The 20,063-nt window shown below is 43.6% G+C and overlaps 1 protein-coding gene across 5 annotated transcripts in view; it reads left to right on the forward strand.

Moving 5' to 3' along the window:
- klhl17 (kelch-like family member 17) overlaps positions 1 to 19,821 on the forward strand; it is a 79,811-nt gene extending 59,990 nt beyond the window's left edge. For all 5 annotated transcript variants that reach the window (XM_048615067.1, XM_048615066.1, XM_048615070.1 and 2 more), the window contains 3 exons: positions 588 to 661; positions 4,453 to 4,634; positions 15,787 to 19,821. In XM_048615067.1, coding sequence (XP_048471024.1) covers positions 588 to 661; positions 4,453 to 4,634; positions 15,787 to 16,015 — 485 coding nt within the window. In that variant the 3' untranslated portion in view covers positions 16,016 to 19,821. The remainder of the gene's footprint in view (positions 1 to 587; positions 662 to 4,452; positions 4,635 to 15,786) is intronic.
- Positions 19,822 to 20,063: the final 242 nt, after the last annotated feature.

A 20,063-nucleotide genomic window follows, 5' to 3' on the forward strand; every position in this document is an offset into this window, starting at 1 on the left:
GGAAAGCTGACGTTTCGGGTCCAGACCCGAAACGTCAGCTTTCCTGCTCCTCTGATGCTGCCTGGCCTGCTGTGTTCATCCAGCTCCACACTTTGTTATCCAAACCAGCTCTATTGTACCGGGTTTACTAGTCATTTCTCTGACAACAGACTCCTGGAGTGACTCAGAGCACTGCCCATCTGTGGGCCTTCTGTCACAACAGGGTTGGTTGGGTATACTCCCAAAAGTATGTTCGTGTGATCGCTTGCCTTTTCTCAGCATTTCTAAAACTGATCGTTAAATATGTTCAAAACCCAAAGGGCACAGTCGTGAGGGGGGTTAGTGGTTCTGGAGTAGAGTAAACACAGTTCATCACCCCCTTTCCCATCAGGACCTGCTCCCCTCAGTGTCCCAGAAATTAATGTCAATTTCTGGGTCATTACTGCAGACTTGGTGAGCCCACGTTAATTTCTGAGAAGCTTGGATTGGATGCTCTTAACGTGGTAGGACTTTTGCCCAGGTGTCAGAAATCGGGCTGACCAGTCAAAAAGAAACCCCGTCATTAAGCAGTCAACGAAATGTCTTTTTAATGGTGCTGTCCTTTTCAGATGGAAACCTCTACGCCGTCGGTGGATATGACAGCTCCTCACATTTAGCAACAGTGGAAAAATACGATCCACAGGTAATTAATTGCACCAGCATACCCAGGGTTTGTCCTGCCATATTCTGTGCTGGCGCCGAGACAAGGGTTTGCTCAGAGTTGGGGAGCGTTCATAGGAATTCTGTTTCTCTAGCTCGATCATTTCTGGCCCTTGTTGTAAGTTTGCCCACTTTTCATTCCCTTTGCACTGTTTCCAGTCACCAGCCCAGCCTTCTCTAGTCTGGGATTGGTGCCACTTTAAATTCTGGTGGTGGGAGGTTGGCAGAGATGAGCAGAGGTGACCACTACATTTAACCAACTTGCCATAAATATTATTTAACATTAGTAAACAGCAGCTAAGGTTCTGTGGCAGGATCCCCACCTCTGGTCCAGGAGACCTAGGTTCAAGTCCCACCTGTGCATAATAACATCTCTGATTCGGAAGAAATAAATCAATAACCGCTCACTGATTACTTCTTTCTCTAACCTGGCCTGACACTGATGGGAACATTTCACCCAAAGTACAGTGGAATTGTCTGAGCCCAGGTCTCCTGTGTCTGTCCCATTAATATGGTTAACAAAGTACCTCGGTGTAGAGTCAGTGTCTGCCAGTGATAGGGACTTTAAAAACAGAAACATACATTTCTATCATGGTTTACCGACCTCGCCAAATCCCAAAGCTGATTTATGCAAAGCAAATTCCCATAGGATAATGACCAAATAATCTGTTACCCTTCTTAATTGATACTGATTTCATTGATAAACATTGGCCTGGAAACTGTTACGTGCAAATAAAACTGAAGACTCCCTGGGCTGTGGTTTGGCTCTGGGCTTACAGATCATGTGAGCGAACCTATGCTTCATTTGATACTAGCATCACGGTCACTTAGTTCACCGGCTGGTGTAGAGAGTAATTGATCAAATATGACATTGTTGGAGTCTCCTACTGAGACGTGTGAATTTACGAGTTTTCACAAATGGTATACCTTTGTTATAAATTCTGCCCTTCATTTAGATATTGTTGCCTCCACAATAAAGTAAAGTAATTTGTATTATCATACGCCAGCAGATGTCACACTTGACTTCAGTATCCGCTGATAATGAGCAACACCATAAAATGTAATCAGTTTCTTCCACGTTAGATTTGTGTGTGCAATCATGTAATAACAGGCTGGCAGTATGTGTAAGCATCTCTGTGTGTTATGTTATTACAGTGACCTGCACACGTTAAATTTGGGTGACCCTCAGGAAACATTAACAAGCTGTAGGAAGCTGTGTCTTTCAGAAAGAATTGTAATCTATGTAACGCCCTTCACAATTTCGGGATGTCCCAAGTGTTTTACAGGAGCAAATTGTTTTTCTTTTTGCTGAAGTGTGTTCACTGTTGTGCTGTTGTGAACACAGTTTACTCATGGCAGACTCCTGCAAAGAACCTAAGGAAATGCTTCCTAAACCTTTACCCTGATGTGAACCTATTTCAATGCTTGAAAATTGATCCAACTCTCCAGCGGTGAGAGGTCAGTGGAGGAGGCTGTAGGGAGAGAGCATTCTGATGGGATGGTGGTGGCAGGAGAAGGGGAAGAGGAGGAGGAATGTCAGTCAATTCCCTCTTAAAATGGCAGCATTGATGTTCACGCAATTTGCTCCATTTCTGTCCTCCATCTGTAACTCATGCCCTTCAAACTGAAGAATGGAAATATCAGTGAAAGGGGCTTAACACTGAAATGTCAAGAGCTATTTTTAAAACAGTTAAAAAGATCTCTAGAGTCACTTTTGCTGAAATACTTAAAGATTTAGAATACTCCTTGGGTAGTTGTAGTCACAAGATCGAAAAATATAAGATGGAACATTGTAAAGCCTAGGGAGTAGTGATCATAACGAGAACAACGGCAAAAGATTATCTCTCAATACTTTGGACCTCAATATTTTATAATAAGATAAAACAAAGACTTGTGGATACTGAGGATCTGAATCAAAAACCGAAATTGCTGGAGAAGCTCAGCAGGTCTGGCAGCATCTGTGGAGAAAGAAACAGAGTTAACATTTCAAGTCTGGTGATCCTTCTTAAAGAGGAAACCAAAAAAACTGCGGATGCTGTAAATCAAAAACCGAAGCAGAAATTGCTGGAAAAGCTCAGCAGGGTCTGGCGGCATCTGTGGAGAGAAATCGGAGATAACGTTTCAGATCAAGTGACCCTTCCTCGACCTGCAGTGACTTGCTGAGCTTTTCCAGCAATTTCTGTTTTTGCTTTGCTTCTTAAAGAAAATGTTGTTTGCTTTTTTTTCGGATGAGTGCAACCTATAACTGGAATTGGAACCTACAGCTTGAATGATTCTACCTGAAACACCCATTTAATGTCCTGTTTGAATGCAGCAGAGATTGAAATTTCCGGGACTGAAGTAGAATTTAGTTAATGTTTCTTACCCACATTTTACAATTACCTGATTTGCACGTGTGTGAGCTACTCAGAGTTTAGGGAGGGCTGCAATGCTTGGTGTGAGTTTTTTCAAATGAAACTTGTTGTGCTTTTGGAATTTCTTTTGTCCTTGTTTTAATGCTGATATCTTTGATTTTTATCATTCAGATGTTCTCTCTGTCCCTAGCTTTCTTTGACCCAGCTAGAATACTTTCACTTCTCCAAATATCCAGATACATTTCTAGTGCTTACATGAAAGCAAGAGAATACCCTGCTCTGTTTCTCTCAGCAAAGCTGGTAATCTAAGTTCACAGCCTATTGATGAAAGCAGGTCCCAATAGAATGTTGTACCCATGGTAACAGACGTGTTGGAGGAGATGAACTGTATGGGAACATTTCATTCTGGTTGACCTTTAAGATGTATGTTGGTTCAGCTCTCTCATTTCTTTTCCTTCGGTCGTAATTTGTACTTTTTTAATGTTTGTACAGTGGCTGGGTCAGATTCCGATTTGGACACTGTGCCTGGCTCTGGCCACTGACGTGGGAGACGGTCTCAAACCCTGAAGGTGTTGTAGGGAGGAGCCGTGTGAGATTTAATTAAAAAGAAGGTAGAATCATAGAGCTGTACAGCACAGAAACATACCCTTTCGTCCAACTCTTCCATGCCAACCCAGATATCCTAAAGTAATCTGGTCCCATTTGCCAGCATTTGGCCCATATCCCACTAAACCCTTCCTCTTCATGTACCCATCCAGATGCCTTTTACATGTTGTAATTGTACCAGCCTCCATCACCTCCTCTGGCAGCTCATTTCATACACACACCACCCTCTGCATGAAAAGGTTGTCCCTTAGGTCCCTTTAAAATCTTACCCCTCTCACCTTAAACCTATGCCCTTAGTTTTAGACTCCCTTACCCTGAGGAAAGGACTTTGGCTGTTCACGTTATTCATGCCCTGTGTGACTTTATAAACCTCAATCAGGTCCCTACGTCTTACCGTACTGTAGGGTAACTCTCTCATCAGAGAGATGACCTGTGGTGTTTAACCTGAGGGTCTCCACACCCCAGCAAGGAGAGAGGTTGAGAAGAAGGGTCCTTCACAGTAACCTCAGCAGGTTAAGCCCCAACTGTTAGAATAGCTGGAGCTTTGAGTAGAGGCACCTTTATTAGGTGAGGAGAGGTGGGGGCAGCTCAGAGGGGTATTTAAAAGGTAAATGTTGAACACAGAACAATTCTCAGTGAAACTGCCATGTGGGTGAACTGTCAGGATGGGCATGGCTTGACTGCTTCACCTTTATTCTTCTTTCCATTAAAACCAAAGGTGTATTTCACTTCTCTGTCTCTTGTACCGTTGTTCCCTACTTCCTGCACTGAACCATCTTTACAACAGCTCGACTTGTTCATTTCTTTTGTGCAGACCAACACATGGACCACTATTGCTAATATGCTGAGTCGTCGAAGCAGTGCTGGGGTAGCGGTGCTGGAAGGGATGCTGTATGTTGCTGGTGGGAATGATGGAACCAGCTGTCTGAACTCTGTGGAAAGGTATAATCCAAAAACCAACACGTGGGAGAGTGTGGCACCCATGAACATCAGAAGGTATGTGTCTCTCTGCCTCTTTAGTCTAAAATGTAGTATCTTGACTCTTAATGGGACTCTGTCTGCCTCTCACTAAGCAGGCAACAGTACAAGGCTTCACTTCACAGTCTGGAACATAGGGATTAGGAGTGGGAATAGGCAATTCAGCCTTTTGAACCTGCTCCACCATTTAAAATGATCACAGTCGACCTTCTCCTGGTCTCAACTCCACTTTCCTGCCCGCTCCCAATAGCGCTTTATCCTGCTTTTCATCAGAAACGTATCTATTTGTTTCTTGAATCTGCTGATTTCTGCCTCCACTGCACTCATGCCACAGATTCACAACCCTCTGAGAGGAGTTCCTCCTCATCTCAGTTTTGAACCTGCTCTACCTCTCCAACCTCTTGTTGTGGACTGTCCCACAAGGGGGGAAACATCTGTTCAACGTCCACCTTTATCAATCCCCTTTCGCATTTTATACACCTCCATCAGATTGCCCCCCCCCCCCCCCACCACCTCATTCTTCTGAACTCCAGCAAGTACAAGTCCAAGCTATTCAACTGCTCTTCGTGTGACAGCCCTTTCGTCCCTGGGATTAATCTCCTCTGAACTGCCTCCAGTGTCACCACATCCTTCCTCAAGTAGGGATACTGAAACTGGACACAACACTCCAGCTGTGGTCTCACCAATGCCTTATATAATTGTAATAGCATTTCTTTACCTTTATAATCCCAGTCCTTTTGCAATAAATGCTCGGATTCCATTTGCCTTTTCTTTTTCTATGCTGCACCTGCATACCCACTTTCTGTGATTCATACACAAGGACTCCAAGATCCCTCTGCACTGACACAGTTTGAATCTGCTTCCCATTCGGATAATAATTTGTACTTTTATCTTTCTGGCTAAAATGGACAATCTCGCGCTTATCCACATTAAACTGCATCTGCCAGAGTCTGGGCCATTCTCCCTCGGTTGGACAAAAACCTTCATCAGGCTTCCAACCATTTCAGTTCTAGACCACAAAGTCCAGGAAGGATATTCGAAGAGAGTGATCCCGCGCAGATTCACTGGAATGATAACAGGGGCTTGCTTTCCCTTGAGTTCAGGAAATTGAGGGCTGCTCTGACCCAGGTGTGTGAAACATTGAAAGAGTTCAAAAACGTCAATACTGAGAAATGTCTCCTCTGGTGGGGAGAATCTAAAACAAGGAAAAGTGGCCTTAGGATTAGACCTGGGTTACCGAGGAGAGAAACCAAAAAAAACACTTTTTCCTCTCAAATCTGTATTAAAAATCCGTAACTTGCACCCTTTCAAAGGACAAACCTTCCCATTCCTAGTCTTCCTCTGACACTAAAACAAACATAAATATGCTGTAATACCACAGATCCAACGCATTCCAGACCCAGACCTTGCTGGTTTTTGGATATTTCTGGATTTAGGGTCAGGTGGAGTCGAGGGTTATTTGGGATACAATGGCGAGCAAAGCCAATGACTTCGTCTGGACCTAGGCTGTAGGTTGGCAGTGAATTGTTGAATTGTTTGGGTAGTTCTTTATTTTAAATTTTACTCAAATTACATTGTTGCATGGAAGATTCTAAAGTTGGCTAGTTTTTGGACATTGATGCTTTTCTGGTAGCCAGTTTTAAGGTTCTCTTATCTGTATTGCAATAATAACTACTGAAGTGTTGGCATGAGTCAGCTCTCAGAGTGTCAGTATTTCTGATTCTGACACTCCCCTTTTTATATTTCAGCCAAGGCTTCTTAACTGGGGCCATTAATCTGGTCCAATCAAGGAACTCCTGTTCTATAAAAAACCGAAAGAACTGTGGATGCTCTAAATCAGGAACAAAAACAGAAGTTGCTGGAAAAGCTCAGCAGGTCTGGCAGCATCTGTGAAGAGAAAGTCAGAGTTAACGTTTCGGGTCTGGTGACCCTTCCTCAGGACAGATCCAAACCCGAAACATTAACTCTGATTTTCTCTTCACAGATGCTGCCAGACCTGCTGAGCTTTTCCAGCAACTTCTGTTTTTGAATTAATCTTCTATGATGTCCAGCTGGCTGACCTTGTTCCAACTACTATGTTTTAAGACAAGTGAATAGAAATGTACAAGTCTTTGCCTTCAAACACCATTTAGCGCGTGGAGGGGCCATAGGCGAAGTTTAAACCTTTGCTCCCACCAATTTGCAAACGTTTTGAGTCTGAGACAAAGAGATCTCAATGTTTCTAACACCAAGAGCTGCACTTTTCAAAGTTTTGAGGCTGACAGAATTCAGGTAGACACTATGATCGAACCTGCTAGACAAGCCAGGGTAGGTCATCATGCATGAGAAGGGAATCTTGCATCACATAATTGTGATGCTTAAATGACTAACTGCTTTATGTTAACCTGTTAATACCTTACCTTCAATTTTACACTGGGGAAATGTAAAGGACCGTGCTTATGCAACAAACAATGTGTGCAAAAATTCCACTTCTCTGTACAGGACAGTTTTTTTAAGTTGACAAAGGCAGATTGAAGGTTGAGTGGGGAAGAGGGAATTGGGACTCTCCTGGTCTGTAGTAGTCTCATGTAGCAAATGGGCAGATATGTTCTCACCGGTCGGGCATGCTTCACAAATGTCTGTTTCACATTCTTCAGGCTCTTGTTGAGTTTGTCGTTTTGAGGGGGTCATTTTAATGAGCCTGTGATTCTGATAGCAGCATTCTGAATGGGCTGTGGGCTGCCCTCCATTCTCTGAATGTTCAACACCTACAGTTGCCCCACGTGACCAAAGTGTGTCAAGTTCTGGTGAATTACCTTGGGGAAGTGCCAGCAATATTGTAGAATTTTTAACGTCAAGGAAGTCCTTCAGCCCATCTTACATGCGTCAGCTCGTGTGAAGAAGCTGTCCAACCTTTGCCCAGTAACCTGGAGGCTGGTCCTACTTCAAGCACATAGCTAATTGTCTTTTGAAAGTTTTCACAGAGACGGATTCCATGAGCTTTTCAGAAGCATACTCCAGATCTTAACGAGCCTTTGGATCTGGGGTAAAGAATCTTCGAATTTCTGTTTGAGTTCTTTTGCCTTGTGTTTAGACAGGAATATGAAGGAGAAGGGAATAAATATAGAAACGCAGAAAAATAGTTCAGGTGTAGACCATTCGGCCCTTTTGAGCCTGCTGTGCCATTCATTATGATCGTAGTTGATCCCCCACCTCGATAACCTGTTCCTGCTTTTTCCCCAAACACTTGGCAGCACTAGGTATCTCCTCTGGTCTGTACAGTACACATTTGGTGTTACCAGCTGATACTTGTAGCAGAGGGGAGACAATGGCCTAGTTGTATTATCACTGGACTGTTAATCCAGAGAGCCAGGTAAAATTCTGAGGACCCGTTTTTGAATCCTGCCAGGGTAGATGGGTAGAATTTGAATGCAGAGTCTAATAATGACAATGAATCGATTGTCAGGAAAAACCCATCTGATTCATTAACTTTAGGGAATGAAATCTGTTAGGTATGGCTTACACGTGACAGCAATGTAGTTGACCATTAATCACTGTCCGGGAAATTAGGAATGGGCAACAAATGCTGGTTTAGCCAGCGACGCCCACATCCCGTGAATGAAAACAAATTGCTGAAAGATTTTATTTCCCTGAGGAGATTAAAAGAAATAAGAATCAAACTGAAAGAGAAACAGACTCGCAGCCCATCCCTAAAAGGAAGAACAGAGGTTCAAGTTTCATTCTCAGACTACACTGTGCATGGAGCAATCCAAGTATTTTGACTATTTTTAGTTATGGTAGTAACAATTCTGGCTGTGATTGATTTATTATAATTTAGACTTGGTCATATCTGACACTTTGTTATTTTTTTTAAAACTTCATTTATGAGATGTAGACACTACTAGCTAGGCCAGCATTTATTATCCATCCCTAATTGCCCAGAGGGCAGTTCATAGTTGACCACATTGCTGTGGGTCTGGAGTCACATGTAGGCCAGACCAGGTAAGGATGGCAGTTTCCTTCCCTAAAGGGGATTAATGAGACAGATAATCTTTTACATTGTTTAATTCCAGATTATTTTTTATTGAATTCAAATTCTACCATCTGCCATGGTGGGATTCGAACCGGGGAGGGTCTAGGCCCGAAACGTCAGCCTTCCTGCTCCTATGATGCTGCTTGGCCTGCTGTGTTCATCCAGCTCTACACCTTGTTATCTCAGATTCTCCAGCATCTGCAGTTCCTACTATCTCTCCCCAAAACATTAGCTGGATCTCTGGATCAGTCATCTAGTGATAATGCCACTACGCCATCACCTCTCATACAAATGAGAACGAGTAGGGACACACCACCGATCAGGCATGATCTTTAACCCACCCCCTATTTCACACAGGATCCATATGTGTGTCAGGAAGTCTCTCACTAGACTAGTTTTTCTGGATTTGAAACATTAACTCTCCACAACATGGTTCCAGACCTGTTGGGTTTTTCTAGCACTTTCTGTGTTTATTTGAGTTTTCCAGGTGCCCTTGCCTAACATTAAATCCCCCAAATAGGCAATACGATAAATTGGTGGCTGTGTTTGGTAACGTTATCACGATAATGATAGTCGGAAAGCGCTTGCTGATATCCTAAGATTGAGAGTGGTGCCATATGAGTGCAAACCCACCCACTCAGAGACAAAAGGGCTCCTTCGCAGGATGGCATGGTGGCTCAGTGGTTAGCACTGCTGCCTCAGCGCCAGGGACCCAGGTTCGATTCCACCCTCGGGCGACTGTCTGTGTGGAGTTTGCACGTCCTCCCCGTGTCTGTGTGGGTTTCCTCCAAGTGCTCCGGTTTCCTCCCACAGTCCAAAGATGTGCAGGGTAGGTAGATTGGCCAGGCTAAATTGCCTGTAGTACCCAGGGGTGTTTAGGTTAGGTGGGTTAGACATGGAAAATTAGGGGAATGGGTCCGGGTGGGATGCTCTTCAGAGGGGCGGTGTGGACTTGTTGGGCCGAATGGCCTGTTTCCACACTGTAGGGACTGTACGAAATTCTATTCTATGAAACCTTGTCATGTTCTTCCATTGCTAACAAATATGCATGTCAGGAGCGAATGCATCACTCTGTAATAGACAGTATTGTTCATCAATTGCACAAACCAACAGTGGCTGGGAAGTTTTGTATTTGGTGGCATTAATAACTAGGGAGGAGGAGATTGTGGGTTCATATACGAGTTTCCACACATACTCTGTTCCTTCTGAACGTTGACACTACCAGAGCACCTGAAGGAAGTCTAGTCTTTCCCCAAAAGCAGGGTGGGGCGGGTGGAGAGGCAGAGAGAGAGACAGAGACAGAGACAAGGCCAATTGCTCCAACATGCCCTAGTTCAGGCAGGTGCCAAACTGCCAAATGTCACCAGCACCACACTGATGTCTGGAGAGTGCACACGATTCAGTGAAAAAGGGGAAAAGCAAATTGTTGACGGAGGGGGAAGGAACAGTTGAGCAGTGCAGTGACGGAGGGAGAATTCCAGGAATGTGGAATGAGAACCGCCAGTTACGACATGGTGAGTTCCTGATCAGGCTGTACACCGGGGAAGTGCCACGTCACACTGAGCAGTCAAATCCCACTTGTGTCCGAGAACACCGGGATGATGCATAAACAGGAGTTCGAATACAAGCACTGGAGTTTTGGATGAGTTTTGAGGTTTGTCGGGGATAGAAAATGGGATGGTAGCCAGGAATAGTTGAGCCTAGTGCTATCAGGGGTCTGGATGGGGGTTTCATTAGCTGGTGAGCTGAGGCAGTGATTTGTGCTACAGAATTAGACCATTCGACCCCTATTGTCTGTGCTGACTGAGTTATCCAATCGAATCTCACTTCCCAGCATGTCATGGAATTGGAAGAAGCCGATACTTGATGATAAAGAAGGCATTTGGTCAGACTCGGGGCCAAATAGGTCCCCCAGGTTATCAACAGCCTGGTTCAGCCTAAGGGACATGGGGCAAGGATGATGATTTATTTTTCTCCTCCTCGTCCTTCTGATTCTTTTGGCAATCACTTGGGGAGTCCAAAACTAGAGGGTATAGGTTTAAGGGGAGAGGGGAAAGATCTAAAAGGGTCCTAAGGAGCAACTTTTTCACGGAGAGGGTGGTGCGTGTATGGAATGAGCTGCCAGAGGAAGTGATGGAGGTTGGTACAATTACAACATTTAAAAGGCATCTGGATGGATATATGATTATGGAAGGGTGTAGAGGGATATGGGCCAAATGCTGGCAAATGGGACTAGATTAATTTAGGATATCTGGTCGGCATGGACAAGTTGGACTGAAGGGTCTGTTTCCATGCTGTAGAACTCTATGACATTAAATGTATGTCCTTAGACAAATAGTTCTTCAGCTCTGGAAGCAGTGGTTCCTTTTACTTAATCTAGCAATGCTGATTGTGAATGCCTCGAACAAATCACTTAATCTCCCTTCTATCTGACTCCTGTGGTTTGTGTCTCCAAAACTCTGTGACAAGCGACTTGTAATATCTATGGCAAGCCCAATTAAATTTTACAGTGAGAAAGGAAATCCAGTGGCTGCCAATCTGACCCTGGGTATGGAGGGACTGCCTTATGAGGAGAGTTTGAGTAGATTCGGCATGTACTCATTGTAGCTGTATGAAACATGGAAGATTCTTACAGAACTTCATAGGGTAGATGTGGAAGAGTTGTTTCTTATCGTCGAAGAGTCTATAACCGGATGGCATAATCTCAGAATAAGGGGTCGCCCATTTAAGTAAAGAAATGAGGAGGAATTTCTTTACTGAGCGTAGTGAATCCTTTACCACAGAGGGCGGTCGAGGCGGTGTCATTAAGTTTGTTCAAGGCTGAGATAGACAAGATCGCTAAGCGGATTGAAGGTGATGGGGAAAAGGCAGTAGTGAAGTTATCAGATCAGCCATGATCCCATTGAGTGACAGAGCAGATGCGATGGGCTGAATGGCCTTCTGCTGCTGTTCCCATATCCTCTGGTCTCAGTCTGTCCCTGGGTGCGTGGAGAGCCAGAGTTGTCAGGGTTTATCATAAACAACAGGAAAAACTGCCAGTCCCCCTGAGATATTGCGAGATTCGGAAAAGGTCTGAAGTGTGAGAGAAAAAGTATTTCAAAATGGAACAAACAAAATCTTTAATGAAACTATCAGAGTTTCTGTTGGAACTTGTACAAGTCAACATTATTCCAGCAAATAGCCTTCAATCACCAAAATATAAAGTTTATTATTCCTCAACAAACTTTCTGTTTGTCATCTGAGTAAAGCATGAAAACCTGGAGCAAGATACTATCTCGGAGATTGCTGATATGGACTTGACGTCTTTATATACTTAGATCAAGGGGGCAGATCTAACGTTATGCTCTAAATTCTGGCACTGAATCACACTTGACTGACTGATTGCACCCTTGTGGCTGTATATCGCTAAGTATTTGCTCCTTCTGTACTGTCTGCGCTGCCTGACTACCTGTATGTGCCATCCATGGCTCTGTGCTGTACTGTACAAACAACAAGTGCTAGCGACAGCACCACACACACATTGAAGTAACATTGCTGCTGTTGTAAGCAAGGCTGATAGCAGGTCGGCAGCCAGTTAAAGCCAGTGGAAATGAAGACTGCGAGAAAGGTGACTCAGGCTGCTGATGTGTTTTATAACAGTCAAAATCTGCAAACTGTGGCCTGTGACCCTCAGTGGAGACCGTCAACCAGATTTTGGGATTGCTAGCTCACAGTCAGCAATGCCTTGGTACTTGGATTAATTTCTTACAGCTTGGAGACCCGTTTAAATCCTCTTTTATTTCTCTCTCTCTGTGTGGATGTGGCCTAATGGACTGTCCCTCTAAGACCCAATAGCTGCTGGAAAAAAAGGAAGGCATTGAGTTCTCTTTGTTGTTCCCTTGAGCGAAGCCCTCCCTTTTGATCATCTTCCCTCCAGTGCTCAACTCCTGTTCCCTGCCCCGAACCCTGGGCACAATGTTAAGGCCCCACCTACAGCTCTCATTTTTCACACTGGATCGTACAGAGGCGGAGGCATTAAGATGCAGTCTCACCAGGTAAAACACTGCAGAGCACTGATATGGAGAAACACTGAACGTAGGAACGCAGATTTCCCCACTGTGGGAGTACTGCACTGTCGCCTTTCAGATGAGGTGACAACAAACTGAGACCCCTCTTGAGTTAAGTGAATAGATTGTGTGGCACAGTTTGACAAAAAACAGATGAGTTCTCCTCTTGCTCTGGCTCACGTTTATGCTATAATCAAAACCACTGGACCAGGTGATTTATTTCATTGCTGCCTGTGAACCCAGTGTGTAAATTGACAGCCACGTTTCCCTATGTTACAACACTGCACTTCATTACCCATGAGATACTTGCAACATCCTGCAGTGGTGTAAAAACACATATCTATTCTCTTACATTTGATAGTGAGATACCCAAGAAAGACTATTCCTTCCTCCAGTTACCTGGGCTAAAATTGATTAATTTACACCCGAGTGAGTGATCCATCAAATTCTTCCTCCTGTGATGGCTGGTCATAGTTAATTTTGCTCTTCATTTGCAGGTAGAAATCTGCTGGGGAAAAACATTTAAGCCTAAAGAGTAGCGTACAAATTCCTTTTATATCGAATCTTATGGTTTACAGCTGTCATCGATTTGTTATCCACACTGTACATGGCCCGATCCTACAGCGTATTTCTCCCTGTGTTCAAGAATAGGAGAAGATTCAAGACCCAAATTTAAGATTTGACTGTAGGAGTTGGGATGTTATGTTGAGGTTTTAACAGGATGTTGGTGAGGCCTCTTCTGGAATACTGTGTCTGGTTCTGGTTGTCCTATTGTAGGAAGGATATTATTAAGCTGAAGAGGGTTCAGAAAAGATTTACCAGGATGTTGCCTGGAATGGAGGGTTTGAGTTATAAGGAGAGGCTGAATACCCTGGGACTTCTTTCACTGGAGCATAGGAGGTTGAAGGGTAACTTAGAGATTTATAAAATCATGAGGGGTATAGACAAGGTGAATGGCAGGTGTCTTTTCCCTAGGGTGGGGGATTTCAAGACTAGGGATATGTTTTTAAGGTGATAGAAGAAAGATTTAAAAAGGACAATAGGGGTAACTTTTTTATACAGAGAGTGGTTCGTGTGTGGAATGAACTGCCAGGGGAAGTAGTGGGTGTGAGTGGGCAGTTACAATGTTTAAAAGAAATCGAGATAAGTACATGAATAAGAAATGTGTGGAGGGCTATCAGCCAAACGCAGGCAGGTGGGGCTAGTTCAGTTTGGGATTATGGTCGGCATGGATTGGTTGGACCACATGGTCTGTTTCTGTGCTCTACTACTCTATGATGCACAAATGTGTAGGTCTGTAAACCAGATGACAGGGTTAAGACTCACCTGGGTTTTTGAGGATCACAATTTAAGCCTGCACAGTCCTTCTTTGCCTGTCTGTGTTAATCAAATATTGAATCTGCTTCCATTGCCCCCTTTCGTCTGTGCATTGCAGATCACAACAGTCCATTGTCTTTACAACATTTTTGCTTGTGCAATCTCTGATTAGCCTACTGATTATTCTACCAGTGACTCTAAATTGGAGTCCAACAGTTCTTTAACCATTCGGTGAATGGCACGGCCACCCACTGAGGAGCAGCTCATCACAACCTCAAGGGACGGGCAACAACTCTGACCCATCTTGCAATGCTCACATTCTGTGAATAAAGGCACGGTGGCTCAGTGGTTAGCACTGCTGCCTCACAGCGCCAGGGGCCCGGGTTCAATTCCAGCCTCGGGCGACTGTCTGTGCAGAGTTTACACGTTCTCCACGTGTCTGTGTGGGTTTCCTCCGGGTGCCCCGGTTTCCTCCCACAGTCCAAAGATGTGCAGGGTCGATGGACTGGCCATGGGAAATGGCCCGTAGTGTTCAGGGATGTGTAGATTAGGTGGGTTATAGGGGGATGGGTCTGGGTGGGATGCTCCAAGTGTTGGTGTGGACTTGTTGGGCCGAAGGGCCTGTTTCCACACTGTAGGGATTCTATATTTTAAAAAAAAGGAATAAATATTAGACCTATTGCAATCCATCTTCAAGGCACCCCAAACCCTGAGAACCATTATTGATTCTGGTTGAAAAAAAATTCCATCTGCTCACTGATGCCCTGTTTCCAGAGGGAAATCTGTCTTCCTTACCAACCTTCCTTGGAATTATTTTTTTCAGGTGCACAGACCTCCGAAATAGTGTGGGGCTACAGCTTCCAAAACAAGATGTCTGTGCTTGGAACGGCCTCCAAGTGACCGTGCAGCATGGAGGGAATGTTGCTCCTTGCCTGGTCTGGCCTACAGCAGTGTGGTTGACTCTGGCTTGCTTGGCTAGTTCAGAGGATAATCAAATCAGTTCAAGGGCAACCAGTGCAACACTCTTATTCCATGAGTAAATAAGGGAAAAAGATTATAATTTTGAATCATAGAATCCCTACAGTGCAGGTAGAGGCCATTTGGCCCAATTAGTCTCCACCAACCCTTCGAAGAACATCCCACCCCCCCTACCCTATCCCTGTATTTCCCATGGCTAACCCACCCAGCCTGCAGATGCCTGGACAATCCGTTGCCATTCAGCATGGCCAATCCACCTAAGCTGCTCGTCTTTGGACAGTGAGAGGAAACCAGAGCACGCAGAAGAAACCTACGTAGACATTGGAAGAATGTGCAAACTCCACACAGTCACCAGAGGGTGGAATCGAACCCGGGTCCCTGGTGCTGTGAGGCAGCAGTACCTGCCATTGTGCCACCCTTGTGGATTCTGGGTACAATCCACATGTAGAAATCGCATCGTTTGTAGGTATCTAGCATCTTGGTATTCGAGTGGTTATGTAGTAAGGCATTGTTCCCACTGAGGGGTCTCACGGAACATGTGTGCGGGTCAGAAATGGGATGACCTGGGTATGGGTGCACTTTGGTGTTGGAGCACTCATGTGACTCAGTGTTGGGAGTAAAGTTTGAGCACATCTTTGGATTGTCCAAATGTCATTAATATTAGCAGTGTTTCCTCTGCCTCTGTGCATTAGCAGTGAGCTCTTTCAGGGATGAGCGCAGGAACCTCCTGGCTCAGAAGATAAGAGTTAGAAGTGGCTTTCAGAGGGGAGGTATCTCTCAGTTTGTTCACTTTTTTGCTGTTTTTTTTTCTCTTCAGGAGCACGCACGACCTTGTAGCAATGGATGGGTGGCTTTATGCAGTTGGTGGCAATGATGGGAGCTCCAGCCTTAATTCCATTGAAAAATACAACCCTCGCACCAACAAGTGGGTGGCAGCTTCGTGCATGTTCACACGACGAAGCAGTGTGGGCGTCGCCGTTCTGGAACTACTGAACTTCCCCCCTCCATCGTCTCCCACTCTCTCAGTTTCTTCAACCAGCCTCTAACATCTGAGTCCAGCCAGGCCTTAACCTCATGATGAACACAGTCCTTTACGAAGCAGCCAGTTTGCTCTCCCTGGGTTCATGACAAGGGAGCTCTGGGTGCTATTCCTCCTGTTCAACAAGAACGAAAACAGGGGACCGAGGTTGGACCTCAAGTGGCGAATGTTCTGTGAGCAATTTGCCAAAAAACAGGGGCAGTGTCTGATTGAACGATAACAGTGCACGCGCCCACCTACAATGATCTGGTCACACAACATAAAGGGTGTCATTTGAGGCCAAGGAGTCAGGTTTGAAACTTCCACCATTCATGTGGAGATTTTGTGTTTCTTTGAACCCCCCTATCTCTCTCTCTGTCTCTCTCTCTCTCTCTCTCTCTAAAGAACTGGCACAGAGAACAACGCTGCCAGGGTTTCGGAAATTTTGGCAAATGCCAGAGTTTCTCCGTAACTCAACACGTCTCCATTGGGAAAACGCAGGCTGTTATTTCTGGAATTTTATCCCACGGTTGTCATCGGTATTTTCACGGCATGATGCACGTTTCTTTAATTCCAGTGAAAATAAATGACAGCCCGCTGTCGACCATAAAGGCTGCACAATGGACACTGACCACTGTCGTTGAGCCCCTCTCCTCCACAACACCACTTTTAATAACTTTTTTTGTTGAAACCTTTCTCTGTTATCTTCAAGGCTATGTAGCATTACAGATTGTACAACATATCAACTCCTTCCTGAGAACCTTGGTAAACCAAGGTAGAAGACAGCAGTGCACAGAAAATATGACAAAGAGAGTTTAACAGCCGAATAGACCTAATTATTCCACATCTTTTTGTACTGATCAACAAAAATAATTCAGAAATCGATTGCATACCTCGTACTTTTGCTAAAATATAATCTCCAGGAGATTCTACTGTAGCACTTGCATTTTATCACTCAACTTATACTGTCAATGAGAAGTTACCGCTGACCAGAGGTGATAATATGTTTAATTTAATTTTTATCTTTTAAATGTGAAGTGTGTTGACTTTTTATGCATTTGAATTTTTTTTTTAAACTTGGTTTATGTTTCTGAGTATTTTACTTAAGTTATTGTCTATCTCTGGTCAGGGAATTGTTGCCAGGTAGAAGGGCAAAGAGAAGATTTTGGTTGCTGATTTTATGGGGAAGGTAAGGATTGGGGATTAATCCAAGAAGCATTGAGTAATGCTTTCTTCCCAAATTTCTCTTCAGTAGCATGGACGGTATGTAATAATGAAATATTACACAGTTTACATTTTTTGGTTGTGGCCCATGCTACTTCTGTTTCTCATGTTACCATGTCCTTTAGGCAATATGTTCTCGTGTGTTCCTCTAGCAAACCCAGTGTCACATTAAAAGCTACTTTCTTGAGGGCAAATGTCACTGTGTCAGGTGGCTCCTCAGCGTGTGTATAACGGTACGTGTATGCCTAAAATTCACATCACGTAAACAGGTGTCAGTATTTTACGTTTTCTCACGCTTCTGTAACTCAACAGACTCCTCCAAGTTCTAGAGATGGACGATTGAGTACTGAGGGGATAAATCGATGAGGATAATGTCAACTGAGACAGCTCTTGTTACCCCCCCAAGCTAGGGCACTGGAAAGCTTGTCCTGCTGCTGACTCCTGTGTGGGCCGCTAGATTGAGGACAGCATCAGATTGGACTGTGACGGTCTTGTAGTTAAATAGCTTGCCAAGTGGCAGTTTGGTGGGGAGATGGGTGGCATTGGTGTTCCTGATGTGCTGACATGAATTTGGCAGCATTTTGTAAGAAACCCCTCCTTTTGCATCAGTTTAACTGAGGATGTAATGGTGGCTGATCGAGTGAGGACAACCCCTTTGTTCTAGCAGTACTCTCGATCACCATCATGAGGTGCTGGTGAGCCAACTGTATCTGAACTTTGACCCTCCAGGTGCCAACAGTTTATTGGATTGAAGAAAGCAGGTCAACTGACCAGAAGTACTCAACTTTGAGAGTAGATTCACCAATCTCTCTCTCTCTCTCTCTCATATCCCAGGAGTTGCTGCTCCCTAATAAAACTTAAATTGGCGACACGTAGAACTAACTGCTGAATAGATTATCTCTTTCTCCATCCCATTGCTCATCAGCAACAGCCAATTCCACCTACTTTCCCCTTGTTCTTGCAGTAGCCTGTCATCTGTCCGTACAGTAAATGTAAAATAGAAAGAAAAGCCTCCTGTACTGGGTTACACTGAACATTAATAAATGAACCAGCTAGCATGTAAATAATTGCAAAAGTAAATCCAGGAAATGTATGTTTCCAGCAAAACAGTCTCTTGTTGTACAAAATACGGTTGTAAAAGAGATTTGATTTTGGGTTTTACGTCAATTTTCACCATGGTTTCTAACAAAATTATTGTCAGTTTTGAAGCCAGATCTTTTCAGTAGATTACCAAATAACACAGTTAATATGGGTTTGAAGTTGTTGAATTCTAAATGTTCAGGTTTCTCTTTTTTTCACAATAAGTTTCTGAGGATGTATTAAATCAAACCCTATAGAATATTGTGCCAGATATCCACACAATGATTTTTCCAGCCTCTAACTTCAATGACCCCATTTGTCTCTGTTATGGACCCTGGCCTCCACATAAAATATTCTTTGTCCAACATGGTTCAACACATCTGCATCATGTAATAGGACTCTATATAATAGAGATTTGTTCTTTTTAATTCCTTCCATATTTGAACAAAAAACAATATGTGTTATGCCACTTTTGTTTTTTTTACTGTTTCTACCCTGGATATATTGCATCGATCCCCTTGATTGGAATAATTGGATTATCCAAACACAAGCTGTTCATGTGATAATTCAACCCATTTCCAACCTGTCTCAAGCCTTGGGAAAACATTGGTCAAGTTTCTGCTAGCACTAAGTAGGTTAATCCTTTTAACTTTGTCATTTATGAACTGACTTACAATACATTTCTTCAGAAAAAAAGACACATATATTTAATTTAATAAGAGGCTTCACCATAAGAAACGGAAAATGTGTACAGCATCTTTTTAGCGCTTAGCAGAGCTGTTATTAAATGAAAACCAATACTTGTATGCCTCTTTCAGTCAGATAGTTGGGAATCTACATGTGCACTGCAAAGTGATTTAGAATTTGTTTGAGTGAATGTATAAGAGAAGAATTGTGACTACTTTTGGATATAGTTTCACAGCCATGATGTTTACCTGTCAGTTATTTGGAACCTTTGCCTTGTCCCTGCAGGGCCAGCTTCAATGTAGCACTTCTACCCCCATCTCCCCCTCATTCAAAATCAAAGAAGAATTACTTGCTTTGAAGAGCAAAACAGCCCCTCGCTGGCACAGGGAGCTGGGTTTCAGGTTAGTTTGTGCAAGATGGTTAGGCACGCTGCAACAAAGATACAAATGCACAAGCTTGTCGGTCTTCAAAATAGTTGATCCTGATTTATTTTTCTGAGATTACAATTCATGAACTCTGTGTGTGTCTGTGTGTGTGTGTGCGTGTGTGTGTATGTTTAAGATTTTTTTTTGTCAATTGGATAAACAGACCTGAACAGAATCTAGTGCAATCGTTTTTGTTTTTACGTATGCTGGTATGAAGAAAATGACATGTTTGAACAGGGTGGGTGAAGCACCGTGGGTTTATATTAATTTACAGTTAATATATGTGAAACCTGTTGCTTATTTATATGTAATTTATGTTGGCATACTTATGTGAAATGTTTTCATTACCTTTGCACTATACTTTAAAACGAAATCAGCAATACAAAATACTATGTAAAATAAATGTTTTTTTCCATCATTTAGTGAAGTTATTTCTTTTTTTATGTGCAGAGAGCTGTCAGTTTTGTATTGACTGAAACCTAATAGCAAAAGCAGACCAACATGTCTGAGAGTTGGGTTCGGTTTCAGCTCAGAATATTGGAACAGAACTTTTTCCTCCCTGTTGAGTTCTGGACCTAGTTACCCTGGGACATAATGCCATTGGGGAAGGCTGTTGTGTTACAGCTGTCCTTCGCTATGGATGTATTAGCAGGATTGTTG

Source organism: Rhincodon typus, chromosome 31 (assembly GCF_021869965.1).
Source record: "Rhincodon typus isolate 14 chromosome 31, sRhiTyp1.1, whole genome shotgun sequence".
NCBI lineage: Eukaryota > Metazoa > Chordata > Chondrichthyes > Orectolobiformes > Rhincodontidae > Rhincodon > Rhincodon typus.